General features: G+C 41.9%; 2 protein-coding genes across 7 annotated transcripts in view; one reads left to right on the forward strand and one right to left on the reverse strand.

The window, feature by feature from the left end:
- The window catches only part of thrab (thyroid hormone receptor alpha b), a 240,256-nt gene that overhangs the window by 51,498 nt on the left and 170,948 nt on the right, over positions 1–17,810 (forward strand). The window contains exon 2 of one of the 6 annotated variants that reach the window (XM_085169641.1): positions 16,083–16,241. The exons of 4 other annotated variants lie outside the window; for them this stretch is intronic. The gene's annotated coding sequence lies outside the window, so the exon portion shown is untranslated. The remainder of the gene's footprint in view (positions 1–16,082; positions 16,242–17,810) is intronic. One more of the 6 variants, XM_085169643.1, reaches the window with a different exon arrangement.
- Positions 327–3,013, reverse strand: LOC146512311 (uncharacterized). Its single transcript, XM_085170988.1, has one exon. It carries the CDS (start codon positions 3,011–3,013, stop codon positions 1,901–1,903), a length of 1,113 nt encoding a protein of 370 aa, XP_085027114.1. The 3' UTR covers positions 327–1,900.

The following is a 17,810-nucleotide window of genomic DNA, read 5'->3' on the forward strand; positions in this document are numbered from 1 at the left end:
CATGAGTACAGGACAGTTTGACCTCCTTTATCCTATCAGTGTGTGTTTAACGTGTTTGCCTTGCTGCTGCTGCTGCGCTGTATTGTTGAATAGAACTTAACCGGGATTACTTCTTTTGGGAAACCAGGATTTAATTCCTCTATGAAGCCAGTGCAGCTCGAATTCCGCTAAAACCCCCCTGATTTAGGAGCTGAATGAATGGTCGGCCGTAGAAGCAGGAGTTTTATTGCTCCCTTTTTTTCCTAATCTGTCACGCTTGAGGAAATTTAGATGGACTCGTTCCAGCACCTGATGGTTTGGCAAGATCTGAAACACCGCCTCTTAATCTTTGTAATTTTATTTATTTATTTTGATTTGGAAGTGAGGATAAGGCCATTACTTATTCCATTCAGTGCTGCAAAGTAGCTAAACTTACAGTTGGCCTTTGGGAGAATAGCATGCAGCACTTTAGATGGTGTGGAAATAGAAGTGTAGTAATGAGGCCGTGCTTTGCTTGTTCTACAGCACCAGCCTTGCTCGTCGGGTGCTCGTACAGTCTCTACTAAAGTACCCATTTCAGTGTGACCACTAGCCATCTTCTAGATGTTTTCGACTGATTTTATTTTAGTGGGATATTACTCAACAAATAAGAGTGTAAATTGTGCTTGCACAGAGGATGTTACAATTGCATTTTCAGTGCTTACATTTGCAGCTGTACTGCAGCACTTGCAGAAATAGAATAGAATACCCTTATCTGTCATTGTATGGGTATAAGGCGAAATTTGGAAGTGGAAGCTATAAACAATCATCATTAATTTCTGCAAATTTGAATATTAATTTAACAATGCTGAAAGTTTAACTGTTTAGTTCTATGCACACATCCTCCTTGCACGTTGCTTTAAAGTTGAAGGTTGGTTGACCCAAGACCTTTCAAGCTCTAGTTAGTTAACCCTTTTAAATATATTTTTGTCATATATAATTCAGTGGTACCCCAACCATATCTGCCACTAGCAGCCACTTCAAGGTTGAGATGACTTGCCCACTTTGTGCTGCTAAGTTATGTCGCTGACTTTTATTGTCACTTCTTGGTATCTGGCCACCACATTGCTGCTAATGAGTTGCTGTGGTCCCTAAATACTTCCACTTTGCAATGATACCACTAGGGCTGCCACAAACAATTATTTTGATAGTCGACTAGTCAGATCATCATCCATTGGACGTAAAACGTACAGCTTATTGCACCAGCAGCATCTGCTCTTATATAACTATCATTAGCTTACAGCTTTAAGTGTTTAAGGTATGTGCTAACTAAAAATAAAGACAAGATGATAGTTTATTAAATTTTAATGAAATTTGCAGATTGTTTCGGTGAAGTTTAATCAACTCCTTGCTATCTAAAATATAACAGGACACCGGAGTATATTCTCGAGCATCTCACACTTCTGATAATCAGTTTGTCTGCTTGACAGCTGTGTAAAAACTATAACTTTAATCTCAGCCAAACCGATTTACTCAGGAACAAATAAAACACTGAAAAAAGCCAAACAATAACATTTTTAAGTTATCTAAGTGACTTATATATGTTTAACCTGAGTAGCGAAAGACTGCGGTGGGTTTGAAAACGATTTGCCGGGAGTCCGGTGTTCTCACGGGCTCTAGTTAGCCTTTCCCCCGGCTAGCTATCGAGCTAGTGGCTAACAGACGTCTCCGAAAACGTTGGAGCGCTTTTGAAAATATGTGGTGTTGTGGAGGTAAGCATCAACGACACAGAGCTCTCAGTTCTCACTCCTTCTTTATTAGTCTCCAACATCAACTGAGCATATCGCGCCACAAAACACAGGAACACACTTCCTCAACAGTGGGTGTGAGTGGAGCCCTCTAGTGGTCCGCCACACATGCCCCCCCCGAACACCCAGCAGAACTAGTCCAGGACCCGGCGCTTAAGTAAACGGCCGGAACGGCTGAACCGGGGGGGTGGGGAACTGACAGAGGGCAACCCAGCCCGAGAGCGAGGCTGGCACTGGCGGTCAGAAAAAGCTGCAGACGACTCGGACTCCGTTGATTTTGGGTCGCTCCTGGGGGAAAAAACAGAATCCATCAGCCCGGTGGCAGGTGGGCGGCCGCGGCGAGGGGCCTGGGCCGGGACCACCTGATCCTCCTGCATAACATGTGCAGGCTTAAGTCTGTCAACAGAGACAACCTCTTGCCGACCGCCAAAGTCCAAAATGAAATGTTTGTTGCCTGGTTTAAGAACCCTGTATGGCCCGTCATATGGTGGACGCAGCGGAGTCCTATGAGCATCGTGCCTGACAAAAACAAAACGAGCAGAGTCCAACGAACCCGGAACAAAAGTGTCAGGCAGGCAGTGGTGCACAGGACCAGGAACAGGAAATGAGTCTCTTGGGGGGCGAAAAGGCAACAAAGAGGTATCGAAACATGGGGGAGGGGTCTCAGGTAAGAATTCCCCGGGGACCCGGAGAGGCTGGCCGAGGACCAGTTCAGCCGGGGAAACCCCGAGGTCCTCTTTAACCGCGCTACGCAATCCCAGCAGAACCCATGGAAGACGGTCGACCCAGTCGCCACCTGTTAAGGAAGCCCGGAGCGCGGCCTTAAGTGACCGGTGAAACCGTTCGCACATCCCGTTAGCCTGCGGGTGGTATGCTGTGGTGCGGTGGACCTTGACCCCCAGGCCGTCAGCCATAGCAGACCAAAGCTCAGAAACAAACTGGGGGCCCCTGTCCGAGGTAATGTCAGCCGGGGGACCGAAACGTGAAACCCATGTTGAAAAAAATGCTCTGGCCACCGTCACCGCTGTCGTGGACGCCAGGGGTACCGCCTCCGGCCACCTGGTCGTGCGGTCCACCACAGTCAAAAGGTGCGTGAAACCCTGTGACTGCGGTAAGGGACCAACCAGGTCCACATGAACGTGATCGAAACGCCTACCTGGGACACGGAAAGGTTCGAGGGGTGCCTGTGTGTGCCGGTGGATTTTCGAGCGTTGGCATGGGATACAAACCGCTGAGGAGGTAAGCATCAACGACACAGAGCTCTCAGTTCTCACTCCTTCTTTATTAGTCTCCAACATCAACTGAGCATATCGCGCCACAAAACACAGGAACACACTTCCTCAACAGTGGGTGTGAGTGGAGCCCTCTAGTGGTCCGCCACAGTGTCTTGATAAACTGAACAGATATTTGAAGTTTAAACAGCTACATTCTCGCCTGAAAATATGTTAAACGTTTATTTTGTGACCCGGAAAGAATAATAAGAGTAATATTAAAACTAACTAGCTGCCACCATTGTTGGAAACTGAGCTGGGCCGCGCTATGAATTCTGGGACAGCTTCTTCTTCTTCTTCTTCAGGGTTTAACGGCAGCTGGCATCCTTGTACATGCAGTGCTGCCATCTTCTGTTTCAGTCCGTTATTACACTCTTAAATCCTACTACTGATTCCTTTCAGGATCTTACAAAGCTTCAAACGACGTGTCGACTATTAAATCAGTCGTCAACGATTTTGATAGTCGACGTAATCGTGACTAGTCGACTAATCGTGGCAGCCCTAGATACCACTGGTAGTTGATCAAGAAATATTTAGGAGGGACAAAAATTCACCAAATCACGTGTTGCAATAGTGACATCCTATTACGGTGCCATACTCACATTCGGTGAACTCTATAGAATGAAGTAAGGCAGACTTTATGGCTGGGTGCTTAAAGATGAAGAAACTTTGTGGCCCACGGCGCAAGCACCACTTTGTACCACTAATCCATCTACTACTGTTAGTTATTGTTAACTAAAAGTCCAATCAGTTGTTGAAATTGTTATTTCTATTTTTCTGAATGAACCACTGATTCTGTATACACTCTGGTATCTCTGGTTGGGAATCAGTGTTGTGCAAACACTTCAAAGTAACATCTGCTAAGTATTTATGAGATATTATTAGGTATTTAAAAAAGGTTTAGGACTCTGCTTTTAAGACTTTGAATCAGCTTAGTTATGGCAGGTTGCTCTCATTTCACTACTTTTTTAAAGCAACTGCTTCTTAAGCCAGAGAGTGTCCTCTAGTTTGGCCATATGTGGGGTTTTCACAGTAGCAGTCCCAACTCCTGTCTGACTGATGCAAATATGAATGTGCATGCAAGATATTCCCCCGGGCTAAGGAACTAGACGTTGGTTTATGTTATGACTGTCTGTGAGGTTAAAAGATCACTTCAGAGTTTAGTTGAGCTCCTTTGAAGTGTGACCGACAGTTAGCCACACTAGGCTCTCTGTTATTGCGTGCCGTGCACTTTTCTGTTTGAGGAAACTTTTTTTTTTTCTGACATCACATTTCCAAACATTTCTGAAGATGTCATTTGTCCCCCCTCCTCCTGTCACGGCGAAGGCACCGCGTTTGACAGAAAGTGAAGCTGGCCACCGGCTGAGCGAGGTCAGCTCGAGCCCGAGTGTTTCTGCGAACATCGGTTTGTCAGCTGTGATCGAATGATGATTGTGGTCTGTCATTAAACACAGCTGCAGGTAGGCTCACTGTGGCTTGTGGAGAGGCTCGCTGTTAACAGGAAATGTCAATCACCTTTACAGAAATTTGTTGATGGGTGCTATATCGGAAGCGGGGTTATTAGTCATCTCCTGTTGATTAATATCTCTCCTGCACGTTGGCACATTAGCACAGTTGTTTTTCACACTTGCGTTTTCTGCTTTTTCAAGCAACAATAATAATAATGAGGGAGGATTATTGTAATTAGCTTGCACATTTTAAGAATGTGTTTCAAAACATTTGCATTTGTTATAAATACATATTCATATGAAGGTAATGGTTGTGAAAAACAGTGTGAGATCTGCCACTCGGTCCTGAAGGCTTAAAGTATTTTTCAGATGAGCACTTTAGAGGCTTGCTTCATGCTCGGAATATTTCTAAAACGAGGCGATGTGACCTTTGTGACCTTTTTTTTTCCCCCATCCATAGCAACCCTACAGGCTTCATTTGCTGATGCTCGCTGTCTGTATGGATTTAACCTTTTAAAGCTGTTATAGAAAACTCACGCTGTGCAGCCAAGCTGAGCAAAAAAACCCCACATGCCGACTTTGATGCTCTTCTTTATAACGCGGGATTGTAAACTTGATATGCGAAGGTAACGTTTTACAGATAACCAATGAATAAAGCTAATGACGGCATTTTAATCGGCAAAGAAAATCTAGTAATTAGTTACGGGCCTATCTTTCCTGTCAGACACTGTGAAATGAGATGATTTTTAGAGCATGTAATTAAAAAAAGAATATAATTAATTTGTTTTTATATCAGGAATCAGGTTTGCCCATCAGTCTATGTTTTGAATGAGTCAAAGGTGTAAACTGAAATGCTCAAAGGGAAATTTGTTCTACTCCACCTGTGAAAATTGCAAATAATAAAGTGAAAGATAGAAGAGCCAGTCTTGTGCTTCCAGTCTTCCTTCAAAACTAAAAATTAATCCAGCGTATAGGAATGGTTGTTTCGGTCTTTCGGCCGATTTGGAGTATCCTGTAATTAAATTCGGGAAACTTCTTCAAGAATTACAGAAATTTGGAAGCAGTTTTAGATTTGAAAAACCCACCAAGGTCCCTCAGTCTACACACAGCCTTGCTAGCTTTGCTCATTTGTGATTAATCCAGGGATCCGCGCAGCATTTTAACTAAGTCTATGCTTCAGTTTTTTTTAAATACCTCCAAGGATGGTTTAATCCACTAAAATATAGATGACAAAAGAGCCCAGCTGATACTGGCTTTCTGGGGTGGATGTCATTACTCATTGATTGCTGCAGTGGTGTTTTTGCTGACAGCTCTCTCTCTCTGCTGTGCTTCACTGGGTGTGCGAACAGTGAGACTCGAGAAAGTCACAGAGAGCAGTGGCAGATAGTGTGAATGAAACTCACTCCTCTCACCCACGGCAGTCGTGGCACACGGCTGCCCCTTTCTGAGCCTGGTTCTGCTGGAGGGAGCTTCCTGTTAAAAGGGAGTTTTTCCTTCCCACTGTCATCTAAGTGCTTGCTAATACGGCGTCGTCTGATTGTTGGGGTTTCCCTGTATCATTGTAGGTTCTTTATCTTACAGCATTGGGCGCCTTGAGGCGATCATTTTACCTGTTTTCAAAGCCAGCCTTTGTTAGTTTTTTTTGTTTTTTTTAGATGTGCGCTTCTTCTGAGCTTATTGTGCACTAGTGATGGGATTTCCAGCTCTTTTTAGAGATCCGGCTCTTTCGGCTCGGCTCACTAAAAAGAGCCGGCTCTTTCGGCTCCGAACCGGCTCTTCAGGTTGTTTTGTTGCTTTAATTATTTAATCATTAACAATAATACAAAATTATGCAGAAAAGGAATTACTAATCTAAAAAAAAAGTGGTTTTATTTATATATGTTTATATATGGCCCCTAGAGACAAAGCACGTACAAACTCTAAAGCACGTACAAACTCCAAAACACATTTCTAGCGTTTACTGAACTTCCAAAACAGAGCTACCCAGATCACTTAAATTACACAATTGAAAGCATATGTGTATTGTTTGTGTATTTATAGACAAGCACTCATATTTATTCAAATAATTGTAAAAAAAAGTTCATTTACATGTTACTACCACACACCAAATCCAGTTGTTGATACTTCCTGGCTTGTGTAGCCACTAGGTAACAAAAGCTCAACACTGCGCCCTAGCATCTTGGAGCACTTCTGTTGTCTTTTGTACGTGCTTCTGAGTTTTTACGTGTTTTGGAGTTTGTATGTGCTTTGTCTCTAAGGGCCACGGAAAAAAGGGCAAGAGAGAGGGTGAGAGAAAGAAAAAAAAAAAAACAAAACCTCACGGCTCCCAGTAAGGAGCCGGCTCGCGTCGTTCACTTCAAAGACCCGGCTCTAAGAGCCATTTCGTTCGCAAACGACCCATCACTATTGTGCACAAAACATTTGTGTATGTTGTACAGTCTGGTCAGCCATGATGCTATTCTGCTACAGGTGCTGCAGAAAGTGAAGGACTGTAAACAGTGGAGTCTGAATGTTGCCGAATAAACAATTTCACAAAATCATTTGCATTTTGGTCAACGTATACGTCTATATCGGCATATATATTAGAGATGGACCGATCCGATATTACGTATCGGTCCGATACTGACCTAAATTACTGGATCGGATATCGGAGAGAAATAAAAAATGTAATCCGATCCATTAAATATCAAAAAAGCACCTCACAAAACTTGGCGACATGGCGAGCCGGAGCAGTGTGGTCACGTGATAGAGCGGCTGTGTGTATTTGTAGCCTGCTAGCAAACATTTCATCTCCGAGGAAGTTATCTCAGAGAGAAGTAAAGCAAGTGTGTAAGTTCATCTCTGAATGTTTGTAAAGCATTCCCGCTTAAGCTTAACAACCGATATATGGAGCGACTGCCTCTCTCTCTCTCTCCCTCTCCTGCTGCTACTTCAATCGTGAAACTGCTTAATGATCAGCTGATCGGCTTTTCTGTCGCGAGTCCGTCTCTCTTCTTTGTTTTTGGCCCACTTCTCACCAGAAAGAGGAAACCAGCGGCTGAACAACAGCAGCACTATTAAGCTTGATAAGCTGTTGTTAGAATTTATTTATTATTACTTTCTAGACCAGAATCTTTTTCTACGCAGCTGACAGCTGGTAACTGTGCAGGGGCGGATCTAGCAAAGTTTAGCCAGGGGGCCCGATAGGGCATGAACAGGCAAAAGGGGGCACAAAGACATACTTTTCTTTCTTATTCTCATTTAAAATATCTAGCTTTTAATTATTTAATAATTATCTGAATCTTACACCCAAAGTTTTAATCTGATGTAAAATGTAAAAAGTCCATTACTGTATATAGTAACTGTTAAGTCTAATATACCCTAGTACTTTTTAGTAGTAGTAGTTTTTCCTTTGGGAAGATACCATCTGTGCAGTCTGCAATTCTGTTGAAGAAAGATGTTGAATCTATTTAATTATTCTTGAAAAATAATTTTTTTCTGTGAATTTTTTTCACCCTGCATCAAATTAAAGTTGATTACATTCATTAAGCATCATGAGGAAGAGGGTGGTTCCCTATTTTCTTTTGCTGGGAGTTTGCAACCCTATTAGTTAGGTTGCTTAATATTTCTGCTAAGTACTCTTTAAAATACCAGAATAGGGAGGATGGGGTAGGTTTAACTTTATTAGATTGATCAGTGTTGCTGATCTATGAAATATTTTGGGTGCAGTGTGTTTTTTTTTACATACAGGTATAACAGAATAGCTTTAGTGTTGTTGTTGTTTTTTAACTTGAGTATGAACTTATACAAAAAGCAGCAAGATATTAAAAAAACAGTTTTACTGATTAAAAAACACACTATATCGGATTCATATCGGTATCGGCAGATATCCAAATTTATGATATCGGTATCGGTATCGGACATAAAAAAGTGGTATCGTGCCATCTCTAATATATATAGCAGTGGTCTGTCTCTGCATGACAGGATTCGCACGAGAGTCAAGGAGTGCTTTTCATCTCTACCTGTTAATTTTGCTAGCCAAGCAGGGATGGAGAGCTACACACTGGGAGGTCCAGAGTGCAAAGTTAATGCCAAGCACCCTGAGGCAGTGCATGTGCATGTGTGTATGCGTTTGTACAAGAACCAAGAGACTTTTGGATCTGGCAGCCTCGTACATTCCTCATCTGAATTGTTTCAACTGCAGCCAATCAACAAACGCTGGCACATAGCAGAGATCGGTGTAGTCCAAGTTCATTCAGTTTCTCACTTGTACTGAAAGTAACAGAATTTATGTGTGGGCATGTAGTGAGAGCCGTGTTATATGTTAATGCGTGTTGGTTGATGCTAATAGTATGCGTGGGAATATGTGCGTGCTTGTGTAATTCTGATTCTTAGAGCACTGTGTTTCTGCACCGTCTCCATGTGTTTGATGCCGATGACAGGCTCATGTTTCCCTCAACATAACTGGCCTTGCTAGAAGGAAATTTAATAGGCAAAGTGTGAGGCAACCACTCTGTGATTAGTTTGCACTACCGCTTTGAAGTAGCCTTAGCCTGGCAGCGCTGGACACAGAAATTCTGGCAAGCTGCACACAAGCATTGCACACTTGCACAGCCTCTCAGACAAACGACACGCACGTGTACGTGCATGCTTTCAAACCAGCAGGTAAAACCCGCACATGCATGTTCACAAACATGCAGACAGCTGTTCTTAGTTACGACGTCGTCAGCTTCAAATTTTATAAAGCACTGCCTTTTAATGAACACATGTTCACATTCATTTGCCTTTACTACTGACGCTGGCCCTTTTTTATGTCTCATTTTCTTTATTATGGGTTAGCGATCCACCTCATTGATCAGTTTGTGTTTTAAACATCTGCATTTCATAATCGGCGCGTCGCTAGTTTGCACAGATTTGCGTATATGCACAAAGGTGCGTCCATTTCATTTTTCCGCTGGCCGACCAGCTGCCTGTTTGCACAGCTCTGTCCAAACTGTCTCCAGTGAGCGGCTAGTTCTGTGCCCAACAACAACTGTTCGGCTTTGTTTATTGCAAGATGACACTGGATGGCAAAAGCAGCTGCCAATAGCCCTGCATGACAGAAACAGCTTCTTGTATTGCTGCAACAAACAAACTGACAAAAAAAATGTCAGTTTGTTTGTTTAGGATTACTTTGACATGGGTACCACTGCAAAATTCTCAAGCCGTTTTCTCAAACTTAGAAGAGAAGACGGTGAATACCGTCCAGTCCTGAGCATGCATAAAACACATAAAACGCACCAGAGAAACATTAACAAGAGCAAACTGAAAGTACACTTGTAGTAGGGCTGCTCAATTAATCGAATTTTAATCACGATTACGATCTGGGCTTTCAACGATCATTAAAAATGACTGAGCCGATTATTAGCCCCTCCCTCGTGCTTTACTCTCGCGCTGCTCCGTGTGGCAAATCGAGCGCACCTCTCTGCATTTCGAACACGTGTCACAACAATTAAGAGCAGCGGTCTCCAACCTTTTTTGCGCCACGGACCGGTTTATGCCCGACAATATTTTCACGGACCGGCCTTTAAGGTGTCGTGGATAAATACAACAAAATAAAACTAGTACCGGTACCGAAAAAAAAGAAAATTTATTCATAACACACGTGAAAAGACCAAGGAAAACCGAGTAAACGATAAAAACGATAACAAAATAACGCTGAAAACCGATAAAAACCCTGAAAACTATACATTTCACACCTGAGCCTCAGCTCTCGCGGCCCGGTACCAAACGACTCACGGACCGATACCGGTCCGAGGCCCGGGGGTTGGGGACCGCTGATTAAGAGGACCCGCGGGAAGCTCGGAAAGCTCAGCAGAAGTTATTTGGAGAGGAGAGTGACTGCTGTTGGTTGAAAAGAGAGGTAAAAAAAACTTGGTGTGGAAACATTATGGGTTCGCGGAGTCAGACGTGGATCAAGTAGACACAGTGTGTAAACTTTGCGACAGTGTCGTAGCTGCACCACAGAGCAACACTGCAAAGTTCACTAAACATAGATGTTTACATTTTTCATTTATTTTTTATATCGCAAACATTTGCACTGTTATCAGTATTTGCACATTATTTTATATTATTTTTTGACAATCTTTAAAGTCATTATTCAATACATTGTTATTGTTAAATAAATATCGTCAAATAATCGAGATCTCAATTTCAGTGAAAATAATCGTGATTATCATTTTTGCCATAATCGAGCAGCCCTGACTCGTAGCCCCATGCAGCACATGGATTTTAAATAAAGCTGTTTTCAGGACTAAACTGATGATTGAAACAACGGACGAGGTGTGAAAGTGAACTGTGAAAATAATCAAACGAGTCCACGGATGATTTATAGATTTGTTTTTAGGGTGGTCCAGGGTGACTGAAGAAGGTGACAAGCCGGCAGGCCCCTGAGAAGAAGCTCCGATTGCTGCTTGTGTTCTCTCACTCGTGTCCCTGACCCTTGTCCAGGTTGGACGGGCTCCAGCTGGTCCTCGGAGCGAGAGCGAGCAAGTGAGCTCTCCGTGCTTTCACATCTGTAGCCCTGTTTTTGTGCCAAGGCAGGCAGCGCTAACCCCTCTGACCTTCCATTCGGGTTTGTGTGTGAGAGGGAGCGAGAACTATAAACAGATGACATTACAGTGAGGAACTGGCATAAAGGGAGAAATGGTGCCAAGATCGTGTGTTTGTATTATGAGTTTGTTTATTCTCTCCGTGCTCATATCAGGTGTCACGTCAAAATACATTGTTAACAGTCTATTGCTTCCCCTTGTTATTGCTTGTGTGCGCGTGTGTGTATGAGTGTGTCAGACCTTATCTGACACGAGGGATTAGCAGACTGAAGCCAGCCTCTGGTGTTCTTCACCCTCCCTGCCTGCAGAGGTCCATCTGATTCTTGTTGCATTGCTGTTTTGGGTTTATTACCAAAAACGACACGATTGTCTGGTATTCCTTTTGATAAATCAGCATCTGGAACATAATATCCCCCACTGTATCAGCACGGTGAACTATAAACTTGAATTTCATTATGGAATTAAGGACAAAGTCAAAGGGAGCCAAATTTGGCGTGTAGGGCGGCCAACATTTACGTGCATCCAGCTGCCTTTGTGCTATAATTACACTTTCGAGCGTTCTCCTTCAGATGCTGAAGAACGTCAGCATCTGAATGAAAGTCTTGCTGTTGCAGTCTGACCCTGGGGGGTGGATTTAAGCTGCACCACCCTGTTAACGTCAAAGAAAATGTTGTGTATTTTTTTGGTCTCGTGCCCCTGATGGTCTTCTTCAGTCCTTTAGACTGCAGCCTCTTCTACTGCAAACTTTGCATCCTGTTTTCATCACCGGTGATGATCCTCAAGGCAGGTTTGCTGTCAAGGAGCCCTGCAGAGAAGGTTATTAGACAGGATACTGACTACCAAAGTTACTGCTAGCACCTGTTGTGTGGTTGTGCATTTCTCCTTCTCACCAGGCGTTTTTACAATGATTTGCAAGCGTCGTTTTAAATGTGCCGTTTTTAAATAGCAGCCAAATTCCTAAACAAAAACATCAGGCTACGCACTTTTATTTTATTTAGCCTCTTTCGTCATTAGCGGAAGAATCTGTTTTGCTTGCACAGGATTCAGATTAACTTCACGTAAACAAGGGGTTCACAGGAAATGATGCAGCATGCAGCCCATCCTTTGTTAGTGTTTGCGATCTTATCTTGATCATGACAGTCTCACTCTGCTCTTACCGTCTATCAGACTTCAGCCACAAACAATGGAGGGTTAATGAAATGTAGTAACTGTAACCTCTGATAAATGTTACTTTTTAAACAATAACATCTCTCCCACCTATCTTTTTATTTTTTACTAATTTGGGGAAACTGTACCTTTAAAACTAACTCGCAGCGACTGCGAAATATGCAGAAAAGGTTATGTAGTAAGTAAGGGTGCAACAATACTCGTATCGATATTGAACCGTTTGATACAGTGCTTTCGGTTCGGTGCGCATATGTATCGAACAATACAAAATTTTTTAATTTATTTTATCAACTTTTCTTCTGACGGTGCTGTCTGTGTTGAGCGCTCAGTGGATCTGCGCTCCACAGTGCAGCCTAGGCGGAGTAGTCGAACACAGATTCACTGAGCGCAGGGCAAGCTAGCGAGACAGAAGCTAAGCTCTTGTTGCAACATGGCAAATTGAACCTCACCCACCCTCATTCAGATCTGGCGTTTGGAACTATTTTGGTTTTCATGTGACGTATGACCCTGAAGGTAAGCACGTCATGGACTAAAGTAAAACAGTATGTCGGATGTGCCAGCAATGCTCAATTACATTGGTGGGAACTAGTGCGTTAGCGCAGTTAGCTCGTTAACGTGTTGGCCGTCCAGCCCCACGCACGGGGTGATCCGCGGTAGCTCGTTAACGGAGATTTGCCGTGTTGTGGCGTTAACATGCTACAAACTTTACCCGAGTCATTTAGACAGCCGTTAGCACATGATTCTCCTTATGGGGACCTGATATGTTTAATATGCTGCTGAGAATATAGCCCAGAAGAAGCGTATAGTATAGCTTTTATTTTGGAAAGAGCCATTTCTCTGTAAAACTCTCTTTTCCAAAGATGAGTGATTTCTCCATCAGATTTTTTTTTTTTATTACTTTGTTGTTTCAGCAACATTAAATTTAAAAACTGTACTTTTGAGTTAAAATATATATTTATAATTTTAATAAATGACAAATTATAAAGGCATGAACATTTTTTTTGTATCGAAAAAATATCGAACCGTGACACCAAAGTATCGAACCGAACCGAACCGTGAATTTTGTGTATTGTTGCACCCCTAGTAGTAAGCGTAGTGCACTCGAAAAACTCAAATACAGAAAACACTATATAACGTGTAATATGCATTAAAACAACTGGTGGGAGGGCACCATTACGTTTTATTACTGCCATACTGTATGTTCATCGTTTTGGCCTAATGTGAGTCGATTGTATGCTTCAGAAATGCAATAAATATGTATTTTGTTTTTGCATCCAACTGTTGTGCCAACAGATTTTATTATTAGAAATGAGCACCAGTGTATTTCCAGCGAGTGAATAATTGATTATTGAACCGTTTCTTTGGGAACAAAGGCCTCTCGCCATGCATACTGATGAGCTCATACAGTACATGCGCCTGCCGTGCATAGGGTGCACACATCCCCATAAAAGGCCACTCAAAGGATATAAAACTGTCAGCAGTTGAAGCAGAGCACGGTCTGGTGCTATACTCGAGATCACGTATACGTGTTTGTCTGTGCAGGCTTTGGTCCTGCGGCACACTGCTGCTTCAGTAAATCAGAGTCCCAGAGCTTCTTTACTCTAGATTAGAGAAAGGGAGGAAATTAGAGAGAAGGAGAGAGCGAAAGCTGAAAATGGGTCAGACATCTAAGAGCCAAGCATTTCTTTTTCTAAGATGGGTGTCAAGACTTTATCCAATTGCTTCTCTTTCCTCCTTTAGCTTACTTTGTCTTTCTGTCTCGCACAACTCTCCCACTATTCCTGCCAAAGAAAAGTGCAAAGGGAGGAGAAAGTTATTATGCCTGGCATGGCTGCAGAGGACTGCCTTTAATTTGGACGCAACCCAGCTGATCAATCTCCTCATTGGCTCTGTTACAGCGCTGTGCGCTTGTGAGTGAGAGTGCGTGTTCAAGCCCATACGTAACAGCTAAGCTTTTAAACTATGCAAATCAACAGAGTGTTCCAAAAGTAAAGCACACTGGATTAATTCCATGTGGAATTGACTTAACTCTGTAGACAGAGCCGCGGAGGAACAATGAATCGGATTAGAGCTGGAATGAGCGTTAGCGGAATAAATATTGTAACAAAGTCAAAATAAAGGACCATCAGATGCATGTGTGGAGTTCTATAGATGCTGATGTCAGACCGGGTCAACGGGTTTGGAAAGAGGGGCTCTTGAATGTGCACACACACACACACAGATGGAGGCATGCATTCACTCTAATTTACATTTAAGTAACCCTGCGTGATTTGCATACTGTGCAAACATATGGACGTGATTCAGCGGGTGGTTTGGCAACGAGGGAGAGCCTGCAACATTTCCTTTTCAGGCTTTTCTCTGGCATTGACAGCATTTAGCCGACTTCTTTTAGGAAGCATTAGTTATAAATGCATGACAGCAGCTTTCCAAAACAGCAGCCTGGGTCCCCTCAGAATTAATTTTAACAGGATATCCCCGAAAGGAAACAATAACGTTTATTCATATGTGTGCTGTAAGGAGCACAGGGTCAGTTATTTTCTCTTTATTCTAGTTAATTATTTTGCCAATAAAATGCAATAAAATGTTTGCAGTTTTTTTTTTTTTAAAAACTGAAAATAACTGTTTGTTAAAACAGCAAAAAGTGACGTTCTCCAATAGCCACTTATCAGTACCAGCACCTCACAATGAGGTCTGCTCCCACAGGAAACAACACGGATAATGTTGTAATTCCAAAGCACTTACGTGACGTCACAATCGTGGAGCAAAAAAGCCAAACAACATCCTCAGTTTGGCCACAATATACAGGTTATACTGTTTATAGACTGTATTTTGTATTACCTTCACTGCTGTTTGCTTGCTTTCCTCATACTCGGCATACAGCAGTGTGCAGCACTTCATGCATTTGCATTAAATGTCTTTATTATACCTGCTACCAGCTTGTAGGCAAAGCGGCCTCCATATTGTGCATTTACATTGACATGCAATGTGTGAGTGTGGTTGATTTTTATTGGCTATTTACTGTTTCCATGGTTTTCAGATGTTACAAATTGATCAATGGGAACAGTAGTCTTCCCGTCAGTGCGCCGTCCTGTTCTATTTTCATGTGGAAGAACTTGATGCATTTTAAAATGTCAAGCTTTGGATAAATGGCTCGGTACTAAAGCTGAGATTTGTCTAAAAGGATTAACAGTCCTCACAGAAGCTGTCATCTTCTTTTATTATTGTGAAGATAAGCATCACAGTGTGCTTGCAAAATATTGGTTTGCAGGACCGGCATACTGATTTTTTTATTTTATTTTAAACTCGAAGATTGAAAAGCTCACGACGAGAAAACGGAACAATACTTAAACCTGAAACAGCTTTGCAAGAAAACGTAACAGCCTGTTAGTAAATATCCTTTCATGCGGTCTCAGAATGATTGCAGAGCAAACAAACACACTCGTACTCACTCCCTTTTCCATCACCTGCTTTTCTGATGGACTTCTGATTGAAGAGCAGAAAGTAATGGCATTTTATTTTTCAGTCAGGACGAGTGAATCGAGTTTTCTTGATGTTGTGTGACACATTTTTTTAAAATATGAGCTATTTTGCTTTTCTTCTGGAAAATAAAATAAAATAAAAATTCTAACAATAATCAGGGTCAGAGCTTCCTAGTTGTTACTGTTTATATCACTGGGTTTATTCAAGGTTTGTCATTATTCAGTCACATAATGAAATTCTGTGAGGTAGTTATCATCTTTAAACAGCTGATATTGAACACACAGACAGAAACCCATTAAATAAATAAACACAATGGGGAAACATAAACAGTAGGTAGCATTGTAGTTACATGTTGTAAAGTGCACGTCCCTGTCTTTTTAGGCATGAGGTGTGAGCTCTGGGGAAGAAGATGTTTTTTTGGTCCTAGACTGTCTTCGAGAAGGCAGAGGGACAAACAGCTCATTACCTGGGTGGGTGGAGCCATCATCTGGACACAGCCAGCATACATTGGCAGCATTGGCAGCAACTCAACGCATTCAGGCATGTAGACATGGTCAAGATGACCTGCTGAATCTTAAACAGAAGTTCTTAGAATTGGGTGTAAAAATTAACTATGTGACTTTGAATGTTGCATGGTTGCCAGATGGACTGGTCTTAGTATTTCTGAAACTGCTGATTTACTGCAGTTTCAGAAGAGAAAATATGCAGTAAATTGAAGTTTTCTGGATGAAACTGCCTTGTTGATATCAGCGGTTAGTGGAAAATAATCAGACAGCTTCATGCTGACAGGCAACAGCAGCTCAAATATGCTCTTCTGCAACCGAAGCGAACCGAGCATCCTGAATACCCGACATGTTGTCCACACCAGGTGCTACTTCTAACAGCTAAGAGTAAGAGACTGAGGCTACAGGAGATATTATGCTGAAAATATTATATCATTATGTGACTCAAGGTGCACCTAATAAAGTGGCTAAGTGTAGACAGAAATACCACCAAATCTCGTACATGTGCAGATTCAACAAATACATCTAGCATAGTAGAGGTGGGAATCACCATACATCCCACGATACGATATTATCACAATACTTAACGCATGATACGATATTATTGCAATTTTTTAAAATATTTTGCGATATTCAGATTCTGTACATAAAGGTAAACTTTATCAATATTCATTTTATCTAATTTCAAAGTCTCGCACTCAGTCTTTCTCTCATTTCAGTTTTATTGTTGACAAACTGAACGGTTTGTATTACAGTCTAGTCCAACTTAACTGAATGCAACCATCTGGTACAATTATAGCTATTCTGAACTATGCAATTTATAAAAACTATGCAGCCCCTTCAGCAACTGAAGAATTTGAAAGTAAATTAAAACAAAATACAATTTTACATTAAATAAAAAAGTTTTAAACTTAATTAAAATAAAACATGTCTTAAATCAAAATAAGTGCACTGTCATGTTTATTGCTGCCATAAAAAAGTTAAACACATTTGGACAGTGAAGGAATGTCAGGATTCTTGCTCAGAAAAAGGAGCTGATCAACATGCTCTGAAGTCAGAGCATGTTCCAGTCTACAAAAACCTTTTTTGTAACAAAATATCGATTTCTGCTGTCCCTGTATCGATACATTATTAGCAAACAAAATATCACGATACTACACAGTATCGATTTTTTCCCCCACCCCTATAGCATAGTATCACTGGGTTTATTCATCCTAAAAGCATCAGTTGTAGTAATCTGCTAAAATATGGAAACTCTGCCCCAAATTCAGTTATATCTGCTATATCATCTTCCAAACAAGCGTCTGGGATGAAAGGGGCTTGTGTTGTATTCATTATGTGGTGAGACTCAAGAAAGAAGGAAAAAAAAGCTTCAAGGAACAGCTGATATTATTTAATGCTTTTAAAACTGCCGCATACATAATCTGTTGTGAACATCTGCTGAACCTTTAAATCAGGCGTTGACCTCTCGGCGTGACTGTGTGTTGCTGTGCACTAAAGCATGTCACAAGAATGAAGCTCATGTGAAGACACGTTATGCTGTTGAGGAAACAAGTCAGTCTCTCTCAGGCTGACTAGTCAGAAAAAGAGCATTTTTACTCCTCTT

The sequence above is a fragment of the Neolamprologus multifasciatus genome, chromosome 8 (assembly GCF_963576455.1).
Source record: "Neolamprologus multifasciatus chromosome 8, fNeoMul1.2, whole genome shotgun sequence".
NCBI lineage: Eukaryota > Metazoa > Chordata > Actinopteri > Cichliformes > Cichlidae > Neolamprologus > Neolamprologus multifasciatus.

Coding starts and splice junctions, on each gene's coding strand:
- LOC146512311 (XM_085170988.1), bottom strand. CDS start 3,013: ATGCTTACCTCCTCAGCGGTTTGTATCCCATGCCAACGCTCGAAAATC.